The sequence below is a fragment of the Stegodyphus dumicola genome, chromosome 3 (assembly GCF_044657685.1).
Source record: "Stegodyphus dumicola isolate Sdum_Otavi_A_Nest chromosome 3, ASM4465768v1".
NCBI lineage: Eukaryota > Metazoa > Arthropoda > Arachnida > Araneae > Eresidae > Stegodyphus > Stegodyphus dumicola.
The window spans coordinates 138272721-138291836 of NC_140770.1; the positions used below are offsets into that span (position 1 = coordinate 138272721).

General features: G+C 30.3%; 1 protein-coding gene across 5 annotated transcripts in view; it reads right to left on the minus strand.

Annotated features, from left to right (window-relative positions):
* Window positions 1-1254: 1254 nt before the first annotated feature.
* The window catches only part of Fmr1 (synaptic functional regulator FMR1), a 58702-nt gene continuing 40840 nt past the window's right edge, over window positions 1255-19116 (minus strand). For 2 of the 5 annotated variants that reach the window (XM_085813351.1, XM_085813350.1), the window contains exons 8-13: window positions 17462-17635; window positions 16251-16329; window positions 10987-11096; window positions 6639-6806; window positions 2027-2107; window positions 1255-1800 (exon numbers count right to left, since the gene is read on the minus strand). In XM_085813351.1, coding sequence (XP_085669477.1) covers window positions 1420-1800; window positions 2027-2107; window positions 6639-6806; window positions 10987-11096; window positions 16251-16329; window positions 17462-17635 — 993 coding nt within the window. In that variant the 3' untranslated portion in view covers window positions 1255-1419. The remainder of the gene's footprint in view (window positions 1801-2026; window positions 2108-6638; window positions 6807-10986; window positions 11097-16250; window positions 16330-17461; window positions 17636-19116) is intronic. The other 3 variants (XM_035372755.2, XM_035372756.2, XM_035372752.2) reach the window with 2 other exon arrangements.

Genomic DNA, 19116 nt, shown 5'->3' on the forward strand with positions numbered 1-19116 from the left:
CAATCTTCTTTTTGTACACATTAACTTCGTTTCTTATGCTATATCTAGACTCCTCTGCAAATAGGATGTCTTAATATCCTTCACTGTAGGATATCACAGTTCCTGGATAACATGACACTTTCGGGACAGGGAAAAAACTTGCTTTTGTCTATTGGGCGACTAAGTCCAAGTCACAGTAATGGAATAAGTAGTACACTCACCGGATCCTGCCATACAGTCTATATTCTTCTCTGCTTTGGTTTTATGTCACAATCTAGTTTGATCTCACGTAAAGAATGCTTCAATCACACTCTTTATGGTATCGAAAAGGTCCGCATCAAATTTTCAGTTTCTTATTTCAATCAATTTCTTTAATTTCTGTCTCCTTCAAGATGTTTTGGTGATGAAATAATGATGCACTGTTACATCCATATTACCATGTTTCACACTGCAGACTTGAAAGATATCATGTTCAAGGACTATCTCTGCCAACATAATGCAATAAACACAAAAATAGAAGAATTTGAAACTTTTCCAAAAAATTTTCCTCTCTACAAAGCCAAAAGCAGGTATTTACAGGTTTTATGTCTACAGAAATTAATTTTAGAAGTATTTATAGCTGCTCTCATAAAAATACACAATAAAAGAAAGGGAAAAAAAATCAATTTATAACAGTGCACTATTTTAAGGCATTTCAAAGTCAGAAAGCCTAACGTAAATAGATGTTAATGCAAAATACTGGAAATGTCACAAACAGTCAATAAAATATTACCAGACAAAAGTTGAAAATGAAAGTTTAAAAATCTCTCACTATGGTGACTTTTTCAGCAATTCTTAGAAATCCTGAATGTTGTAAAAATTTTTATACAAAGAAAACATACATGCACAAATAGCAAAAAGTAATAATATACTGCTATCACCAAACAGAAGTAGATAATTACTGAAATTAGGCAATTTCAAATATTTCTGAATGTCCACAGAAAAATCACGCAAAGACGTAGAAAATTTTCAGATAAAAAAGTATGCAAAGGCAATAGTCTCATGCTGGTAAGTGACATTCCCTCTGCACATCAAGTCAATGATAACAGTGGAGAACATCTCACCAAGCCTGTAAGTGCACTGTTGAAAAACTACTGCCTGCTGCTGTAAAGGGAGCTTACGCTCTAGTTGACAAGTGATCATACACTTTTCTTACTTAGCTCTTAGCTTTGAGAGACATATCAGGAGGTATGGACATAAGTGAGTGGGACATTTCATGATAAATCAATTATCAGCTTTTTTTTTTTTTTTTTTTTTTTTTTTAATAACAACTGGTCAACAACAGTGAAACTTAGGTTAGTCCAAGTCAAAATACGAACAGCACTATATGAAAATGCTGCTTAGTTTTTTTCAAGATAAGGTATCAGAGTAGTAAAACTTCTGCTGGTGCTAGCAAGATGGTCATTTCCTGTTTGGCAAACCACGTGAGCTATTGTCACCACCACCTCTCTCCCGTCCTCGGCTTACCCCACCTCTCTGGTAGGAATTCTGTCCACCACGTTTATCAGCATTACCTATAAAATCACTCAGTGTTGCTGGATGATTACTTGTACTGTTATTAAAGCGGGAATCGCCTCCCCATCTTCGAACAGGGCCAGGCCCACCACCTCGACCTCTTCCTCGTGGGGGTCCTCCACCTCGACCCCTTCCTGAATCTCCTTCAGAATTATAATTTCTTTCTGGACCAGGTCGGCGTGGAACGGGAAAATTCTGTACAGAACCTACTTGACTTCGAAGTTGTTGATCTATTTCTAATTTTTCTTGGCGCAACTTTTCTACCTCCTACAAATACAAATAATAAATATGATTTAAAGAAAGTTTTTACAAAGTATTTAAAAAGTTAGGATTTTACTTCATAGTCATAACAAATATAATTTACAAATAAATTATATATATAAAAAAATAAATAAAATTGTAGCCCTAGTTTTATATAAATGAAGAAAGATTTCAAAGCATACATAATTTATGCCTTTATTTAAAGAAGCAATCCAAGTTGTATGATAGTTACCTTTAAATGTGCCAAGTGATACTCCAGTAATATTTTGGCATTTGTTATGCTTTCTATTGTTCCGACAAATACAAACGGTACCTATAAAAAATGCATGGCAAAATTAAGAAAAGATTACACTCCTGGCCGTAATGATTAATTAAACCTGCAAGTTATAGCAAATGAATTATCACATTTAGTCTCTTTACAAAACCAATTAATTACGAATAATTTTAAAAATGGCTGAATCAGTACATTGTTAAAATTTAATTTTCTAAGAACATGAATGCCACCACAGAAATGGCACTAAAATTTGGCTTCAGAGTTGGATGCATGATATTTTTCTGCAAATGCATGCATGATTTATTTTCAGGAAATATTGAAAATACTTACTATTCTTTACCATCCTTTTTTTAAAGATTTTTTTAGAAATCTTTCAAATTATTCTTCATGAATAATTGTATTTAATTCATATTTGGTTATCTTATATACTACATTTCCATATACTGAAGAAGCAATTTTTAATTAATCTTGTTTATATAGAAACTTCAAAATACTTTTTGATATTTATAAGCAAAGAGCCTGAAACGGGAAATGACCATCTTGCATATTTGATGCTGAGTGTAACTGAGCAGTATACATCCTGACAATGGCAATGTATAATAGAGAAATGTATGATTAAAATGCAAATATTTTCGGTACTGGTAATGATACTAAAACTGGTGATAAAATATGTTTGCCCTTTAAACAAATATACTAATTTAAAGAAAATATTAAAAACTGAATGAAGAAATAATAATTCTATTAGGCCATATTACAATATATAGTAACCTTGTGAATATGCTACATCAGGGTTTCTAAACTTTTTCCAGCCGTGACACCCTTTTATCAGTGAGATTTTTCGCAACCCCCAGGACCACATAATATTTACAAAATTTTTAGTACTGTAATATATACTATTGCAGTTTTAGGTCATTAACTCTAATTTTAAGACAGAACAATGTGAAATTTTTAAATAAGTCACACAGAAAATGACAGTGTAACATGCAAAGCAAGTAAAATGAATGTTTATATTATAAAAAGAATGTGACGCAATGTTTTCGTTTTTTTCTTTGTATTGTCTTATCTTTATTATCAGATACCTCGTGTAAAAATATTTGGTCATTGTAAAATTATTATAATAAGTTAAAGAAATATCAAAACTGCTGAAAGTTTTGGCGACTTCCTGCTGCAGGTCCCGCGACCCACAGTTTAAGAAACACTGTACTACATTATTCTCTCTTAACCTGGGTATGTCATACCCACCCTTTCTGTTTTTTTTTTTTTTTTTTTTTGTTTCTCTCGAACCTTTTTTTTAAATAGATGATTCTTCTTGTAGCTGCCTCCAAGATCATTAGGAAGAATAGGGAAAAGAGTTCTAAAAACAGATATCTTGAAATCGACACTCCAGGGTATGTCACACCCAGCACGAACATTTCTGTTACAATTTATGAGACATTTTTGAAGTTATGATGAAGAAATGCAACATTTAAGAAATTTACTTGACACTTTTTTTGGGTGAAGAAAGTCTTGAGGAAGGTAATGAGTTTTCTGATAATGAAGATGTAGAGTGAACACGAATGTTTGACTGAAATAGAATCTGATGTAGAGAGCAATCTTTTGATTCAAATGAAAGTGACTATTTTATGGTTACGTTGCTGAAATAAATGCACAGATAATTTTCTTATTAAAAAAAAAAAAAAAAAAAAACCAACTTGCTGGGCGTAGAACTCAACGTTCATTTCTAAAAACATTGGCATTTCAACCGGTAGATTATAAGAAGATGAAGATAAAAAGTCAAAAAACATACAAAGCCTAAAAGTAAAACTGGGCAACAATGAGGCCGATACATCTCCTGCTAAGAAGGTAAAGATGTGCTGAATGTGGGGCCAAAAATGACAGAACTAAGTTTGTCTGTGAAAAATATGCATGCAAGGAACATATGGCATACATTTGCCGGAAATGTGCAAATTAAAATTGAAATTTTTAATATATGTTTAAAACTATATTTTCTCTGGTTTTGTTGTTTTATGCAGATTTAATGGTAAAAGAGAGGAAGAAACCCAAGCAACTTTACTCGTTTTTCTCGCACGTGCAATACCAAGGTTAATACTTCAGTTTATAATAAAGTTTTATGTATTTAACATTTTTAAATAAAATGCCCCCATATTTTATACATAAGATTGCAATAAATTTTCACTATAAAGATGAATACAGTCAGATAACAAATATCAATAGTTTAATTCATTGAGAGACACAACAAATTAATCCAGAAGACTATTCTTATTAGACTGACAAGAAAAATTTACAATTATACACATTTTTCCTTTCGAAACATATGTCATATATATCGGTAAAAACTATATTCTGCTACTTTTATGCTTCTATTCACAATTTTTTTTAAACTCATATACAAATTTTGTCATTATTATAAGCTTTGATTAATATCAAGCAAAAATATAAATTAAGAAATTGAAGATAAGCGTACATTTTTTAAACACAATTTTTATTATACATAACTCACTATTTTTAATGGAGGTCCTACAATAAATTAAGGATATGTATCATTTTAAGCAACTGGCTGGTTAATTATGTAGAGCTTATTATCACTTGAAATTTTATACCAGTTACTAATTTTTGTGTTATTTTGAATTACATGAAAAAACAGCATACAGTGTAACTAATGATAAAATTATTTTCAAAATTCCAAACAGTCTTTATATTTTATAGAAGAATAATAGCATTAATGAATTACATGAGCTTAGCTAATACCAAAATGAATTCTTTGAAGGATAGAGTAAAACTCTGCTTTTAAAAAAAAGTAGTGAAAAGCAGCAATGAATCCCTGTATACCTATTTCTATATCTATGAGTACTTTTTTTAAATGAATTCATTTTGCAAAGGTAAACATGCTTTACAGTAAATAAGCAATCTGAATATATTTTACATATAAAAATAGAAAAATTATCTCTGTCACAAAGATGATCCCAAGATATTGCTCATTAAATCGCAGTACGATATAGGTGCTTAACTCAAAAGGTCACTTACTATTTTAAACATAATATACATAATACTTGCTTCTGCTGAACAGTGTTTAAATAACCTGTATGTCTCTAGCTTAGTAAAACAGGGTTCTACCATACACAAAATATTTTGTGTACTTTTTTTTAATTTCAACAGACTGCACTTAAGATAAACGACTTCAAGTTTATAAATAAAATTCAAACTTGACATAATTAAACCAATTTATAAAAAATATGGAACTCACAAAGGGGGGGATAATATTCTATGGCACACAATGACTTAAACTGCATAGATACGATCAGCGTTTTCTTATATTGTGGATTAGTATTCACATATTAAGCGTTTTTACCGTAATTATTTATTAGAAATGACTAGTCTCTATATACAAGGGTTAAGTTAAAGAAAAAAAGTACAGAAACATATTTGATATACCCATTATTAAAATCACACAAACTAAATAAATTATAAAAATAAACATGCATAAATAAAAAGGATTTATGCTGTAAAGCACATTGCCAGCCTGCTCAATCAGCAACTCAACCCCACAGAAACAGAACTCCAACAAGATTCAATGTACAAGACTTTTTATTATTACCTAAAGCATTTAAAAAAACTGCAAATTTCCAGCAGCCAACAGTCTACTTATGTTTGTAATCCCAGTAGCCAATGTTTATTGCACAGAACATTTTATAAAATGCTTTCCATACTACTGTGACATGGATGTCCAAATTTGATTGTTTTTACACTTTTAGACAAAATACATTTAACATAAAACATAGATTATCAAAGTTGTTACTACCATAAAGTATCTGTTTTCTCTTATGCTTCCTGCTAACCGTCAAAATACCTTACAATGCAGAATCAGAATTTTTTCACTTTAGTGAAATAAAAAAAAAAAAAAAAAAATAAATAAATAAAAAAAAAAAAAAAAAAAAAAAAAAAGCATACTTCTACAATTTAAGAACCCTTACATAGCTTTTATAATATATTTTCTAGTTATAAAAAAAGATTTCAGATTAAAATTCCTTCCAAATTATCACTTTAATTGGTTTCTGAATATTTAGCTTTCTCTCCCTATTCTGTGTTCAAATAATGCTTAACATGGAACATTACAATCTGAGCTTTCTTAACTATTTTGAAGTTCTGCCTTTGAGGAGTTTTAACTGGAATAGTGATTAAAAAAAAAAAAAAAAAAAAAAAAGTATATTCCAGGTAATTAGTATAAAAGGAGCTGCATTTATAGCTTTAATAAAGATTTAGACCAACAAACAAAAAATCTAGAAATGACCAAATCAATTTATATAACATTTAAGCCACAAAAAGGTATGCGAGAAACTAAAGTATTACTTAAATAATAATAAAAAAAAAAATTATAGAAACAAATTTTAAGAGAGTGAAAATGAAAGGAAGAGGGGGAAATCAAAAATCATCCAAAATCACCAAGTTCTGCAATAACTAAAATAAACTTTCCTCCATACTGTATATTAAAATAATAACCCTATATGGATACAATGTTCAGAATTACACACTAAGCCTATACCATCATAGCACACACTCCAGCCACACTTACACTAAAGTTTCTTTCTGTAATAGTGCCTTCCACCAAATGCCCAGATGTTCTGTCTGTCATGCTGGAATGCGGTGTAGATTTTCTATGGACTTGCATATCCATTGATCCTTTACCTGTTCTATGCTGAGATGGCCCTCGTCCCTCCTGCATGATACAGGGGGGAAAATGCTATAACATTTAGCTTGTTTTTACACTTTATACCCAAAGTCTCATCGCATAGTAAGAAAATAATGTAAAAAATTATCTTAAAATTTCAAGGAATGAATATTTCTCACAAGAAAAGAAAATACTTTAGAAGAAGAAAAATAATGAAGAAAGAAAACAAAAGCAAAATATCCATATATGCAGAAGTAAAGCAAAGGTTAAAAATAAGACCAAGTAAATACTGAGATGTAAAGGCTAAAAGAAAAAGGGGGGAAGAAGGCATCTGAAAATGCAACATGCATGAACCAAACCATGAATCTCTAATAAAGAAGTTTAACCAAAGCTCTTGAAATTATTGAAGGGGGGAAGAGAAAAAAAAAAAAAAAAAAAAAAAAACCAACAGTATGCATCAAAACTTAATCTCAAGCAAATAAAAATGCATATATCACTAACATGAAATAAAACAATTATAAAAATATTAAAACAAGCCACCACTACTAAATTTTTGATAAAATTTAAAAGTAAGTATTCATTATTTCTCCAATTACATGGATTCTTTACACTAACCCTTTCCTTTTTTACGTGAAGATATTACTTTGGCCAAATATTATAAGCATTTAAAAGGAAGAAAAAGTAAACTGAATATTATGATATTGATTGAAAACTCATACTTCAAAATTTTCTTTAAAACATGCAAAAACATAATGCTCAGGCACCGTCTTTTCTTTTCATTCAATAAAATGAAAAGAAATTTCTAAATTCAGGCAGAAAGTAAAGATTTGCAACTTTTAAATTACAAAAATAAAAAACAGCACGCAAGAAAGATTCTTCTAAATGCAAAAGGCACAAAAACTAAAACAAACTAAAAAACTTAAAAAATAAAGTAATACCAGTTTGTGGCATTAAAGGAGTTTTATATTAAACGCAATTACCTCAGATAAAAATTAAAGAGTTAAATTTAACAAAATTAACTAATTAAGAATGAAATTATATTTTGTAAAAGTAACATCTCTGGTAATGACCTAAAGTAAAATTTGAACTGTTAATATAGGTGTTTAATAACTGCATTCTTTACTAATGAAGCCTTTGCACAAAATACAAATTATTGGGACTAATTTGCTTTGCTACTGGTAAGGAGATAGATAATAGCTATAAGATTCAATAAATATTTTTTGTTTATTGTAACCATTTAACCATATAAACGTTTTGATTACTTAAAATATGCTTGCTGTTAAAAGAATAGAATCAATTTTGTATAGAAGTAGCTTTGATTAATCAATATTAAACTACAGTTTAATATTGGCTACACTAACATATTTAGCAGTCAAAGGGCTGTTAAGCCCTTTGACTGCTAAATGTAGTATGTAAAATAGTCAAATGTAAAATAGCTATATGAAGTATGTAAAATAGTCTCTCTTTAAAAAATAAAGACAAAAGTCATGCAGTTTACTCAAATTGAAAATTTACTAGGGTTCTTAATGCTTTCTTTGGCAAACTAGCTACTTTTTATTGACAAATAATGCCAACAAAAATTCAGACAAAAAAGAGAACTGTTTAATTGAATTATGGCAGGACACATCTGCATACGAAAAGTGATGCCTTTAGGAAACGGTAGATTTTCCGGAGAAAACTAGTTCTGTTTACTTAACACAAGAGAAAAACCATAAAATTTCATGCAACCAGCCTGTTGCTGTGAAAAGGAGCCCAACTGAACTACAGTGTTTTGAAGCTTAAAACACCCATGCAGGTTTGCAAATAATTTTAGCAAAGCAAAGATGATTTGTTAAATGGAACCCCAGAGGAAGAAATTACATAACAAGGCTTGATTACCATTTAGGCCTGGGAACCAGTTTTGGGCAGGTCACTCTCAAAAACCTCATAAAATTCCCAAGACAACAGTGATAGACAGGTGTGAGATCCCTGGATTACCCTTTATGGGCCCCTCAGTCAAAACTGAGATGGAGTTTAAGAAGAGAACCCTCATATGTTTTGCCTACATTTAAATATTATTCCCCGAAAAGCAATGAAATAAGACATGGACAACTGAAGGAGCAACAAAACCCAGACTGTCTACACTGGGCTTTGCTCATTATCTAGAAAGATAGTTGTAAAAACTAAGTCATTGTTTCTACTGCAACTGAATCAACACAGTACACAATTTATTAACAAAACATGATTTATAATTTGATGCTATTTTAAAGTTTCTCTTTTCATTTGACATACTTCAAACTATGCATTAACATATGTGGAATTATGCTCATCTGAAACCACTCACATGCATTTCAGTTGATATATATATATATTAGCCTCCCTTACCCTTTTTTTTTATTATTTTAAATTATATTTGATTTCTTGGTGATTTCTGGAATGTTTTCTATTGCATAATTAAAAACTACTTGAAGTAATACTTCACTGTTTAGAGTCAGCCACAACTAAGATATATTATGCAAGAGCTTTAATCAATATCTATCTGTGGAAAAGATATTAAGAAGAAATTCATAAAGAACTTAAAAGTCAACTAAAAAATATCACTACATAAAAGACTATCACATGTGTTAAATTAAAAGTCTAAATTAGATTTTCATGTTGCAAGCAAGGAATTATTTCTTATTCACATAGCAATGAACATAACAGGAAACATGTATGTTACATTCCACAACTGCATCTATCCTTATGAAACTGATAAAAGTTATGTAAGCAAGACAAAAACTTAAACCTAATTCATACCACATTATATATATATATATCCTGAACAAAATGAAGCAGTTTCATAAAAACCCTCTTTTATTCTCATTTGATATAAATTAGGTTTGTAAAAACAATTTTATTTTGAAAGAACTGTGAAGCCATGTATTAAGGCATTTTATTGATCCATGCTAAAAAAACAAAGGATATAGAAAAAATTCTCATCCCTGAAAAAAGACAATGAAACACAAATCTAACATTGATTTTTCTCAACTCAAAAATTTATACCTATAAAAACATAATAGAATCTAAAAAAAAACTGCAACATTGTAGAAATCTTTTTTTAACTCGTTTTCTTCACTCTCACTTAACATCTCTTATATCTCTGATATTGGTAAAGAAAGAGAAAAAAAAAGGGCAAGGTATCAGAAAAAGTGTGTTGCAATAATTATTAGGTACTTTGGTATTATCACAACCACCTTTGGGTAGAAGTCATCAAACTGTGGCTAAACTATTCTTCGGGTAACCATATAGATAACTGCAAATTTGAATAAGTAACATGGCCATTTTTGTACATGCTTTGATGTTCTTTTGGCTGTATTAGGTCTACAAGCAAATTGCGATATTTTTCGCCTTCAGCTGAATTTTGAAATATGCGCTTGTAAGATTCCCCTGTTACTTTTTGCAGGAGCATAGCATTTTGTCAGAAAAGCAGGAATGCATTTGATGATGACATATTTTGAAAAAATAAATGAAAATGACCTTTTTGGAAATGCATTGTGAAAAAATAGTAAGAAACAATCAGCATTTGAAGCGATACTTGGTTTGAGAATAGTCATCTACCATTTACTTAAGCAGTCACATTTTATACTGTTAAAAGTAAAGAATTAATGTGTGTTAAATTTTTCTCGGAAGAGTTAGAAATGGCCAATAAGAGACTGTGGCTGACTAGAATAATTTAAAAATGAGATATCATTTGTAAATAGTTTTATAAATTGTATTCTGGAATAAATACTGAACAAAAAAATAAAACATGTATCTAACAACATATATGATATGAAATAATTTTCTCCAATTTTAAATTACTATTTTTTTCCTTAAAAAAAAAAATCGCTTTACTACACCAAGATGGTTACGATAATACCAAAGTATTAAAAATTGCTGGCACCTGCAATCTAGCAATTATAAATACAATACACCCATAGCTATTAAGTATTTATTTAAAGAATAACTATAAAATATCACGAACACTAAACACTATATATAAATAATATTTATGGAAACTGGCACCACTGAGTTGAGAAATTTCTAAAAAGTGCAATTTAAAGTATACAAAATCTTTATATGATCAAGAAAATAAAATGCTTTAAATGGGTGATACGTTAATAGTCGAAGTTATAACACACACTCCGCATGTTTTACTTATATGTGGACATTTTCCAACAGACTAAAGAAACTAGTATAAAAATTCACTGCACGAAACAAAAAATTTTTTAAAAAATTACATAATGTTTTTTACCTCTTCCCTTGGAGACTGGTTTTCATTATCTCCTTCAATTTTAACTCTTACCACACCAGATTTATCAACTATTTCTTGAATAATGCGACCATTTTTTCCAATAACTTTCCCTGAAAGGAAAACATACAGATTATGTTTTCATGAAGAACCACAATATTAAAAATATTAATGACAAATTTAATAATGTCACAAAACAAGTAAATCCAATACTATATTACCAACATCCAGGGCTGTGGAGTCGGAGTCAGGAAGATTTTGGGGTAAAAAGAGTTTGGAGCTGGAGTTGCTAAAAACAGGTCGACTCTGACTCCAGTTTTTGTTGGACAATTTGAACTTGAAATGAAATTAAAATGAATTGGAAAAAATTAATGACAAGCTGAGATATTATGTTTATTTATGGACAGGCAACTTCCCCTTGATAAGTCTGTCTCCTGCCTGCTCAACAGTCATTCACTTATGCATTTAAAAAAAATTTTAGATAAATTTTAATTTGCTAAATTGGTGAATTTTTTTTTTCCATGGTTTGGTTTTGCACTTGGTTTACTTATGCTATCTGAATTTAAATGATATTGTAGACTGGTTCGCAAATTCAATATTAAAAATTAAAATTAAATCTTTTATTTGTTTGCACATTTTTTAATTATTTAAACTTTAATTTTGCTTTTTTACGTATTTACATGTTTGTTAAAATTTACATTAATAAATAGTTATTTTCCATTTTTTGACATATTAATAAATAAATATAAGGAAGAAGGATGTGATATTTGCCATTAGTGATTAAACTGATTCATTTAGCTACAAATCTCACTGGCAAATTTAGGTAAGCATCAATAGCAGAAAGAACGCCCTAAATTGATGCCTTCTTAGGAAGCGAACAGGAAAAAGAGCAATTATTGATCAAGCAACGCAATAAGGAATTACATATTTGATAAGAGGTTTTTAGAATTAAGAACTTTTTTTAGAAGATGTAGATGACCCTAATGTTTCACTAAAAGAAAAACTGTGGAATGATTTTGCAGAATTGGAAACTCTTCTTTCTACACTGTATATAGCCACAAAAAAGCTGCAATCTGAAGAATTGACAAGATGCGAGAATGGAAGAATGGGATGTTTGTTCTTTCTGAAATGGAGGGTTTATTGCAGAAGGAATCATTTCTTCAATGAAGAAAAGAGAAACTAGTTTGCTAGACAATGAGATCTTGCTGGGTTCAATATATGTAGATCTGAAACACCGAATTTTCTTGGATGATGAACAAATTAAAAAGGCAAAGAATGCCATCTATGAACTTTCATTACGAATGAAATTATTCTCAGAATCATTGGAGAATTTGAATCAGGACAATCAAACTGCAGACACTGCAACTGAGTCTCTTTCTTCCAGTGATGAATTAGATTTTGAGAAATATTTTTCGATGATATTGAAAAGGCTAAGGCAAAGCGAATAAAAATAAAAAACCAAGAGCCTTTAGATATAAAAATGGAAAAATGCAAACAAGATTTCTGCATGGCCTTTGAAGAAATAGAGAAACATGATTGTGCTTGCAAGACACCTCTTTCAGAACTTACTGTTTCTTCGAAATAACTAAAGCCAGTTTTTCCATTTCATAATAAATGCTAATTAATATAAATAATTTGCTATGACTTCAATTTTTTTTCTGTAGCATCTATTACTTTTTTATATTAAAAGAATAAGCTGTAACCCATGTGTGTATATGTTTACATATATCTATGAAGGAGTCTTTAAAATTCCAGGAGTCAGAGTCGGTCATTTTCCCTACCGACTCCACAGCCCTGCCAACATCAAATGTATAATCATACACCAATATTATGTAATCTTCTTTAATTCCTAAATTCTATAAAGTTTTTTCACTCCTGTGTTTGGCAGCAATTCTTTGCTTTTCCAAAAAATTTCATATATAAATTCTTTCATAAAGAAACCATTTTTTTTCATATAACCAAACAAATGTAATTCACATATGATTTACAAATGAATACTCAGCATTTTTATAATAGGGTGTGAAATGCATCTTTAAATACAGATTCTGGCATAATACATAGTGCCTATAGAGTACTGACGGAAGAGTAGGCTGTGTTCATTTTTTCACATAAGAGAATTTAATATAAAGAACTTAACCAGGTGGAACCAGTTAATTTTTAATTGGTCAAGAAATTAGCACTGTACTCCTAAATTCCTCACAAAGAGATGTAACTGATTTAAGATGAGCATGAGTAAGATGTATTTTATTGATTATAATTACAGAATGAAAAAGTGTACTGTGACACTTCTTCCAACATGTGTGCTACTTTAATTGCCTGACACATTTCAAGATGCATTTCTGTGTACCTATATCAAGATAAATATTTTTGAATATATATATATATACTGGATATTCTTTTTATGCAGTTTTGAAATTACATTGTGAAACAAAACAAAACAAAAAAAAAAAAAAAAAAAAAAAAAAAAAAAAATTTGAACGGTAAGATTCATTTTTTGGAATCTTCTACACCTGTTGCACATAGTCACTACCTGGCATGTGCTTTGAGAAGTATGTGGGAAGGGTGAAAATTGCAAAAAAATCTAGCAGTACATTTCAGTCAGTTTCATGAAATCTGTGTGACATTTTGGAAAGCTAGTGTGATATATGTGTGTGACATGTTTTCCCAATATTTTGCAACATAAATTAACTCTAAAATGTTGGGTACTGCTAAAATTATGAAACATAAAAGAAAGTAAATTTTGTTAAACAGGGTTCATACACATTTCTGCACACGGAAAATTAAAGTACTTTTAAGGACCATTAGTGAAAAAAATTAAGGACCTATGAGCAAATGGGAACTGAATAAGTTCAATTAAAAATATTATCTATGCCTGAATTTCACTTTTGTAATACCATTCTAAAAATAAAATAGATCCCTAAGTAGTATGCATTATTACTGGACATGAATTAATTAACATAATTATTAATAATTTTGAGAATATGCAATTTTTCAAGTAGCATTAAATATTTTACACTTATAAGAGTTGGGACATATTTGAAAGAAGATAAGTGACATTTACGTTTTACTAACAGTTAGCTTTATGTTGATTTTTTTTATGCCTCATTTTATCACATACTTGGTTTCATAAATAGCAGGTAGATTTTGTCAAACGGCATAAGTTAAAATAAGAAGTAAGATCATAATCAGCATGATTCATATTAAAAGACTGAATGTTGTCACCGCTGCTGCTAATCAAGAGAGAGAACTGCTGATTCGAACAAACCTGAAAGGCCTGATGCATGCATGGTTGGCAAGTGTTGAAAGTCAGTCAGGCTTTTTTTTGATGTGGTTAGTGTCGTAGCTTCGTGTAGAATTTCAGGGGTTGTAACCCAGTTAATATACTTTAAAGTTCCAATAAGCCATTAAAGCACCAGAGGTGATAAGTAGTTTTTATTATTTTAAGTCTCACCAGATGCAAAGAATACGTTTTACTTGAATTTTATCTTGTGACCACAGTGGATTGGATTATTTATGGTAAAGCACACAAGGGCTATCTGCGTAAAGGGAGGGATGCCTTCATGGAGGACTTTCTAAGGGAAACTGGCTCGTATACACGTTAGACATGGGGGAAAACACGAAAACGCCCATGCATCCAGCCCGTTCACAAGATTCGAACCTCGGACCGAATTACCAGTGTTCAACATCTTTACCACTCGGCCGCTGGTTGGCTGACCACAGTGAGTATAACTCACTTTAATATGTAGCGAAAATTTTTAAGTGTAAACAGTTAGTTCGCAACGACAGGCGGTACACATCGCAAATTTATTACATTTCCTTGAGGAAATAATGGAAGGAAAATCAACTGTGTACGATTTTTGAAACGTACACGAGTATTTCACCTTTCTCGCAGACATAACAAAAGATGACAATTTCTAAAACTATTTCCCGAAGACACATATACTCAGCCGTCTAAAATCACTTTTTTTTGTTTATATAACAAAGTATTCAGCCAAGTTCCATAAAAATCATAAGAAATTTTAAAAGAATAAGTCGAGAGAAATATATTGTAAATCGGGTTGGCGGGAGAGCAGTTGAAAATCGGGAGTCTCCCATCTAAATCGGAAGAGTTGGCAACTCTGTGTTAGGCTTAGTGGTACTTAAATAACTTTTAAACTGCTGATAATTCTACAACTATTACATGCAGATGAACTGTTGGTATAAAGGTTTGTTTTTGAACTGTTGGTTTTATTCTTATAATGTTAAACTGCATTTTTTGTGCCTTTATACCATTTAATAACATATATGTTATTAAATGGTATAAAGGCACAAAAACTCTGACCAGAACATAAGAACAACATAAATGAATCATTAAAGCAAAAAATGCAGTTTAACATTATAAGAATAAAAATGAGCTCACCGAGGCGGGTAAGAGAGTGGGTGTACATATATATATATATATATATGAATATACACACAGGGCCATTACATTATGACGACCCCGTTAATAATATGTAAGACCACCTCAAAACTTCCAGCATCCGGGGCATCATTGACTCCATATGGGGCTAATAGGTAATCTGAGGTATCGTGCACCATGCACTCACCAAATGGTCCCGCAATTTCGGTACATTGTGATGGGGTAGCGTGACAGCAGGAATTTGGTTTTCCATGTGGGGGCCACAAATGCTCTATTGGATTAATGCCAGGTCAATTTTATGGACAAGACATGACTTGAAAGTCACTGAAATGTTCCTCGAACTACTCCCTGAGGATTTGACCCTTATGACATAGTGCATTACCCTATTGGTAAACACCATCCACTGCCGGAAATGCTGTTGTCATGAATGGGTGAACTTGGTCTGCAAGGATGTTATTGTCATGTACAGACATCAGGGATTGTTCTATGAGGATTATGGTTTTTAAAATGCTCTGTGAAAACATTACCCATACCAGAATACCCAAACAGTTACAGAAGTTCCAAATACAAAATTTCAACGTTCTGAGGTCCTTGTTTTTGAGTTATGCAAGATACGTACAGACATCACGAAAAAAATCTCTTCTGAATCCGTTTTTATTCAATTTTGGGAAAAAAAGTCTTTTATTTTGTCAATATTCCCTGATGATAGATTTGCAGATTTCGCACCAAAAACATCATTAAACTGCATTCAAAAGTGGTCAAAATGTATATTTTAGTTGAAATATGATAACCAAAATTTTTTGGCAATTATAATACTTCCTTTATATAAGGTTAAAAATTTCATTAATGAAAATAAAATCACTCTTACCTACAAGCATTCGAGGCACTTGAACAGATTCTTCAGCATATTCTAACATACTCCTAGCTTTTTTTACTGCTTCCTGCGTCTATAGTACATCAAAATAAATTTAATTACTAATACTAGATACATCTGTAAAAAAAGTAAGATTTTTTAGACAATTTTTAAAAACTGAATGCAAGAAATAGTTGAATTTTGGAACTTTTTAAAAACTTATTTATTTTTATTTAAAATGCATTAAAAATAAAAATCATAAACATATGGCAAGGAATAAAATCTTGCAAATTTACTAAATTTTCTTTTGAAGCACAGAAGAATCTTTCAGTTGGCAAAAATGAAAAAGGAGTATCATTTTTAAAATCTCTTGCTTTTTTCTAGCATTTCAGAAAAAAATATTAATTATTGATCAGTGTGAGAAGGTTCCCGCTAATGAATACCGAAATGCTGACTAATTCAATTCCCATGAAAATTAATAACAGAAAATCATAATTGGTTTTTCTAATCCAGAATTATTTTAACTAATCTGAAGATGAAATTTTAAGAATAACATGCTGGATAGTTAAAAAAGCCCTATTCAGGCAATTTATGTTTTGACAATTTTATTCAACACCAATAATTAATATTCTACTCTCATTTTAATTTTCTGAAATAGAATTAAATGGTATGATGGCAGTTCTTTATCACATAAATTGCTTTAAAAAATCTTATGCTATATTACCTTTTATATGACAACAGAATACAATGTCACCAAGGCAAACCCTTATGTAATGGCACAATATAAATAACCCATTCTAAAATTGAAGAGGGGGGATACTAATGAATGTATTTAAGATGTCATGTATGGCCAAACACAGCTAATTAATTCAGCTGCTTATATAAAACATATATTAGTTTCCCAACATCATAATTATTTAAGACACAAAAATTATGCACTGATTCATAATATGAAACAAATTATGTTTAATTGTGAAAATATCAAATATGCAAAATTGAATTTGCTAGATGCTAATGCATTTTACTACGTTTCTTAATAACTCTTTATATATATATATATATGTGTATTTAAATTAAAATGAAAAAGAAAGGAATAAAGAAAATGCTTACTGATTTTAATCAAAATTTAAGTTATTCAAAAAATAAAATGATAAATATGAAATTTTTTAATTTTATAACTTTTCAAGTTTGTGATTAATAAGCATAAAGATATGTTTGCTATTTACCTCGCCAAATATTTTGAAAGTACAACTGCATTCCTCCAAATCAATTCCAGTGATTCCATCTAGCTTCCTTGCATTCTGAATATTAGCTCCATGAGCACCAATGGCTAATCCCATCAAATCCTCTCGTACCGTGAATTCTTCACCATAGCCCGAATTTGAGTGAAGGCGAGTACTCTAAAGTGAAAGTTATGAAAAAATTTTCAGAAAATTCTAATAAAGATGAAAGCTTACTTTTAGATCTTTCTTATTCTAAAATCTACTTAAGCATTAAAAATGTAAAAACCAAGATTTTGCTTAAAGATACACAATACAGTGTAGTCTCAATTATCCAGACTAATGCCAGGGAAACAAATCACGGATAATCCAAACTATTAATGCATATTGTATGTGTTTATTTCTTAAAAAATCAAAGATTTTACTTTATTTCTGAGAATTTAAATATTTAAACAAATATTTCAATAAATATTTAAACAAAGTAAAATCAAAATTTTTACTTTGTTTAAATATTTGTTGATTTTTACAGCATATTTTTCCAGTGCTATTTCATTACTGTATTCAAATTTAGTCAAAATTAGTATCAAATAGTATCAAAAACAAGAAAATATTCAGGAAAAACAAACAAAAAACTCCCAATGATCAACTGAAAATATGCTTTCAACTATGCACATGCAGAACAAAAGGTACAAGGTAATCATTAAAGCTAAAGATGGAATTCAGTGGCTTTCAGAGCATGCTCAGAGTTGCACAAATTTGTTTTTCACATACAGTTGAGTGTGCGCAGGCACTGCCATACATAGATCATTTATAAACCAGATAATCGAGAGTACACTATACATGGTGTCAAAAAAAGAGCTTGTTAAGAAAAGTTAAAAATTCGAAAGACTAAAACCTTATGGAATATCAAATAGCAGCAGTCTGGAAATAAGTTTTTCATTTATTTTCCAAGCTGCATAAATGTAGCCTAACAAATAACTTATCCCATGTTTCTCTAAGTGGCATAAAATTGGTCACATGGACAACAAATATGTCCAATAGCATGATATAATATAGCTTCCCAAAATAACGGAAAAATTCTGAAATAGATGTTTCAAACATTAATTAACATACAGATAACACGCAACTCTGCTCAAATACCATCTTATTGTGAAAAACAAAGTAGCTATCAAGTACTATATCATAGCTGCCAACCTTAAAGTATGAAAAAACAAGAATCTCATCTGAAAACCAAGTTTCATCTGAAATTTGTCAAACTTTGGAATAATTTGAATAGCACTTCTGAAAAATTATTTTACAAGATAAGCAATTTTTTAAATATATTTTCATGTAAAATAATGAAAAAGATTATTAAATGCTAATTTTAATATATATAAGAGCTTAAGTAATAATCTAGAATAGTACCAAAAATTACGACGCCAGAACTTCAACTTTTCCCCCTTTTAAGTTAGGCTTTAGCAATGCAAAACCCGTCCTGTGCAAACGATTACTTTCGACTCCCTTCCGTCCAGCATGAATGTCTTAAAATTGTCCCTATAAAATTTGTTGAGTTGGCAGCAATGGAAAAGATAGGAAGGGCTTTGTTAGTAATTCACAAGCTACAGGTCAGGTAAACTTTAAAAATTCTATTTAGCATGCAAGACACAAACTGAGAATAAATA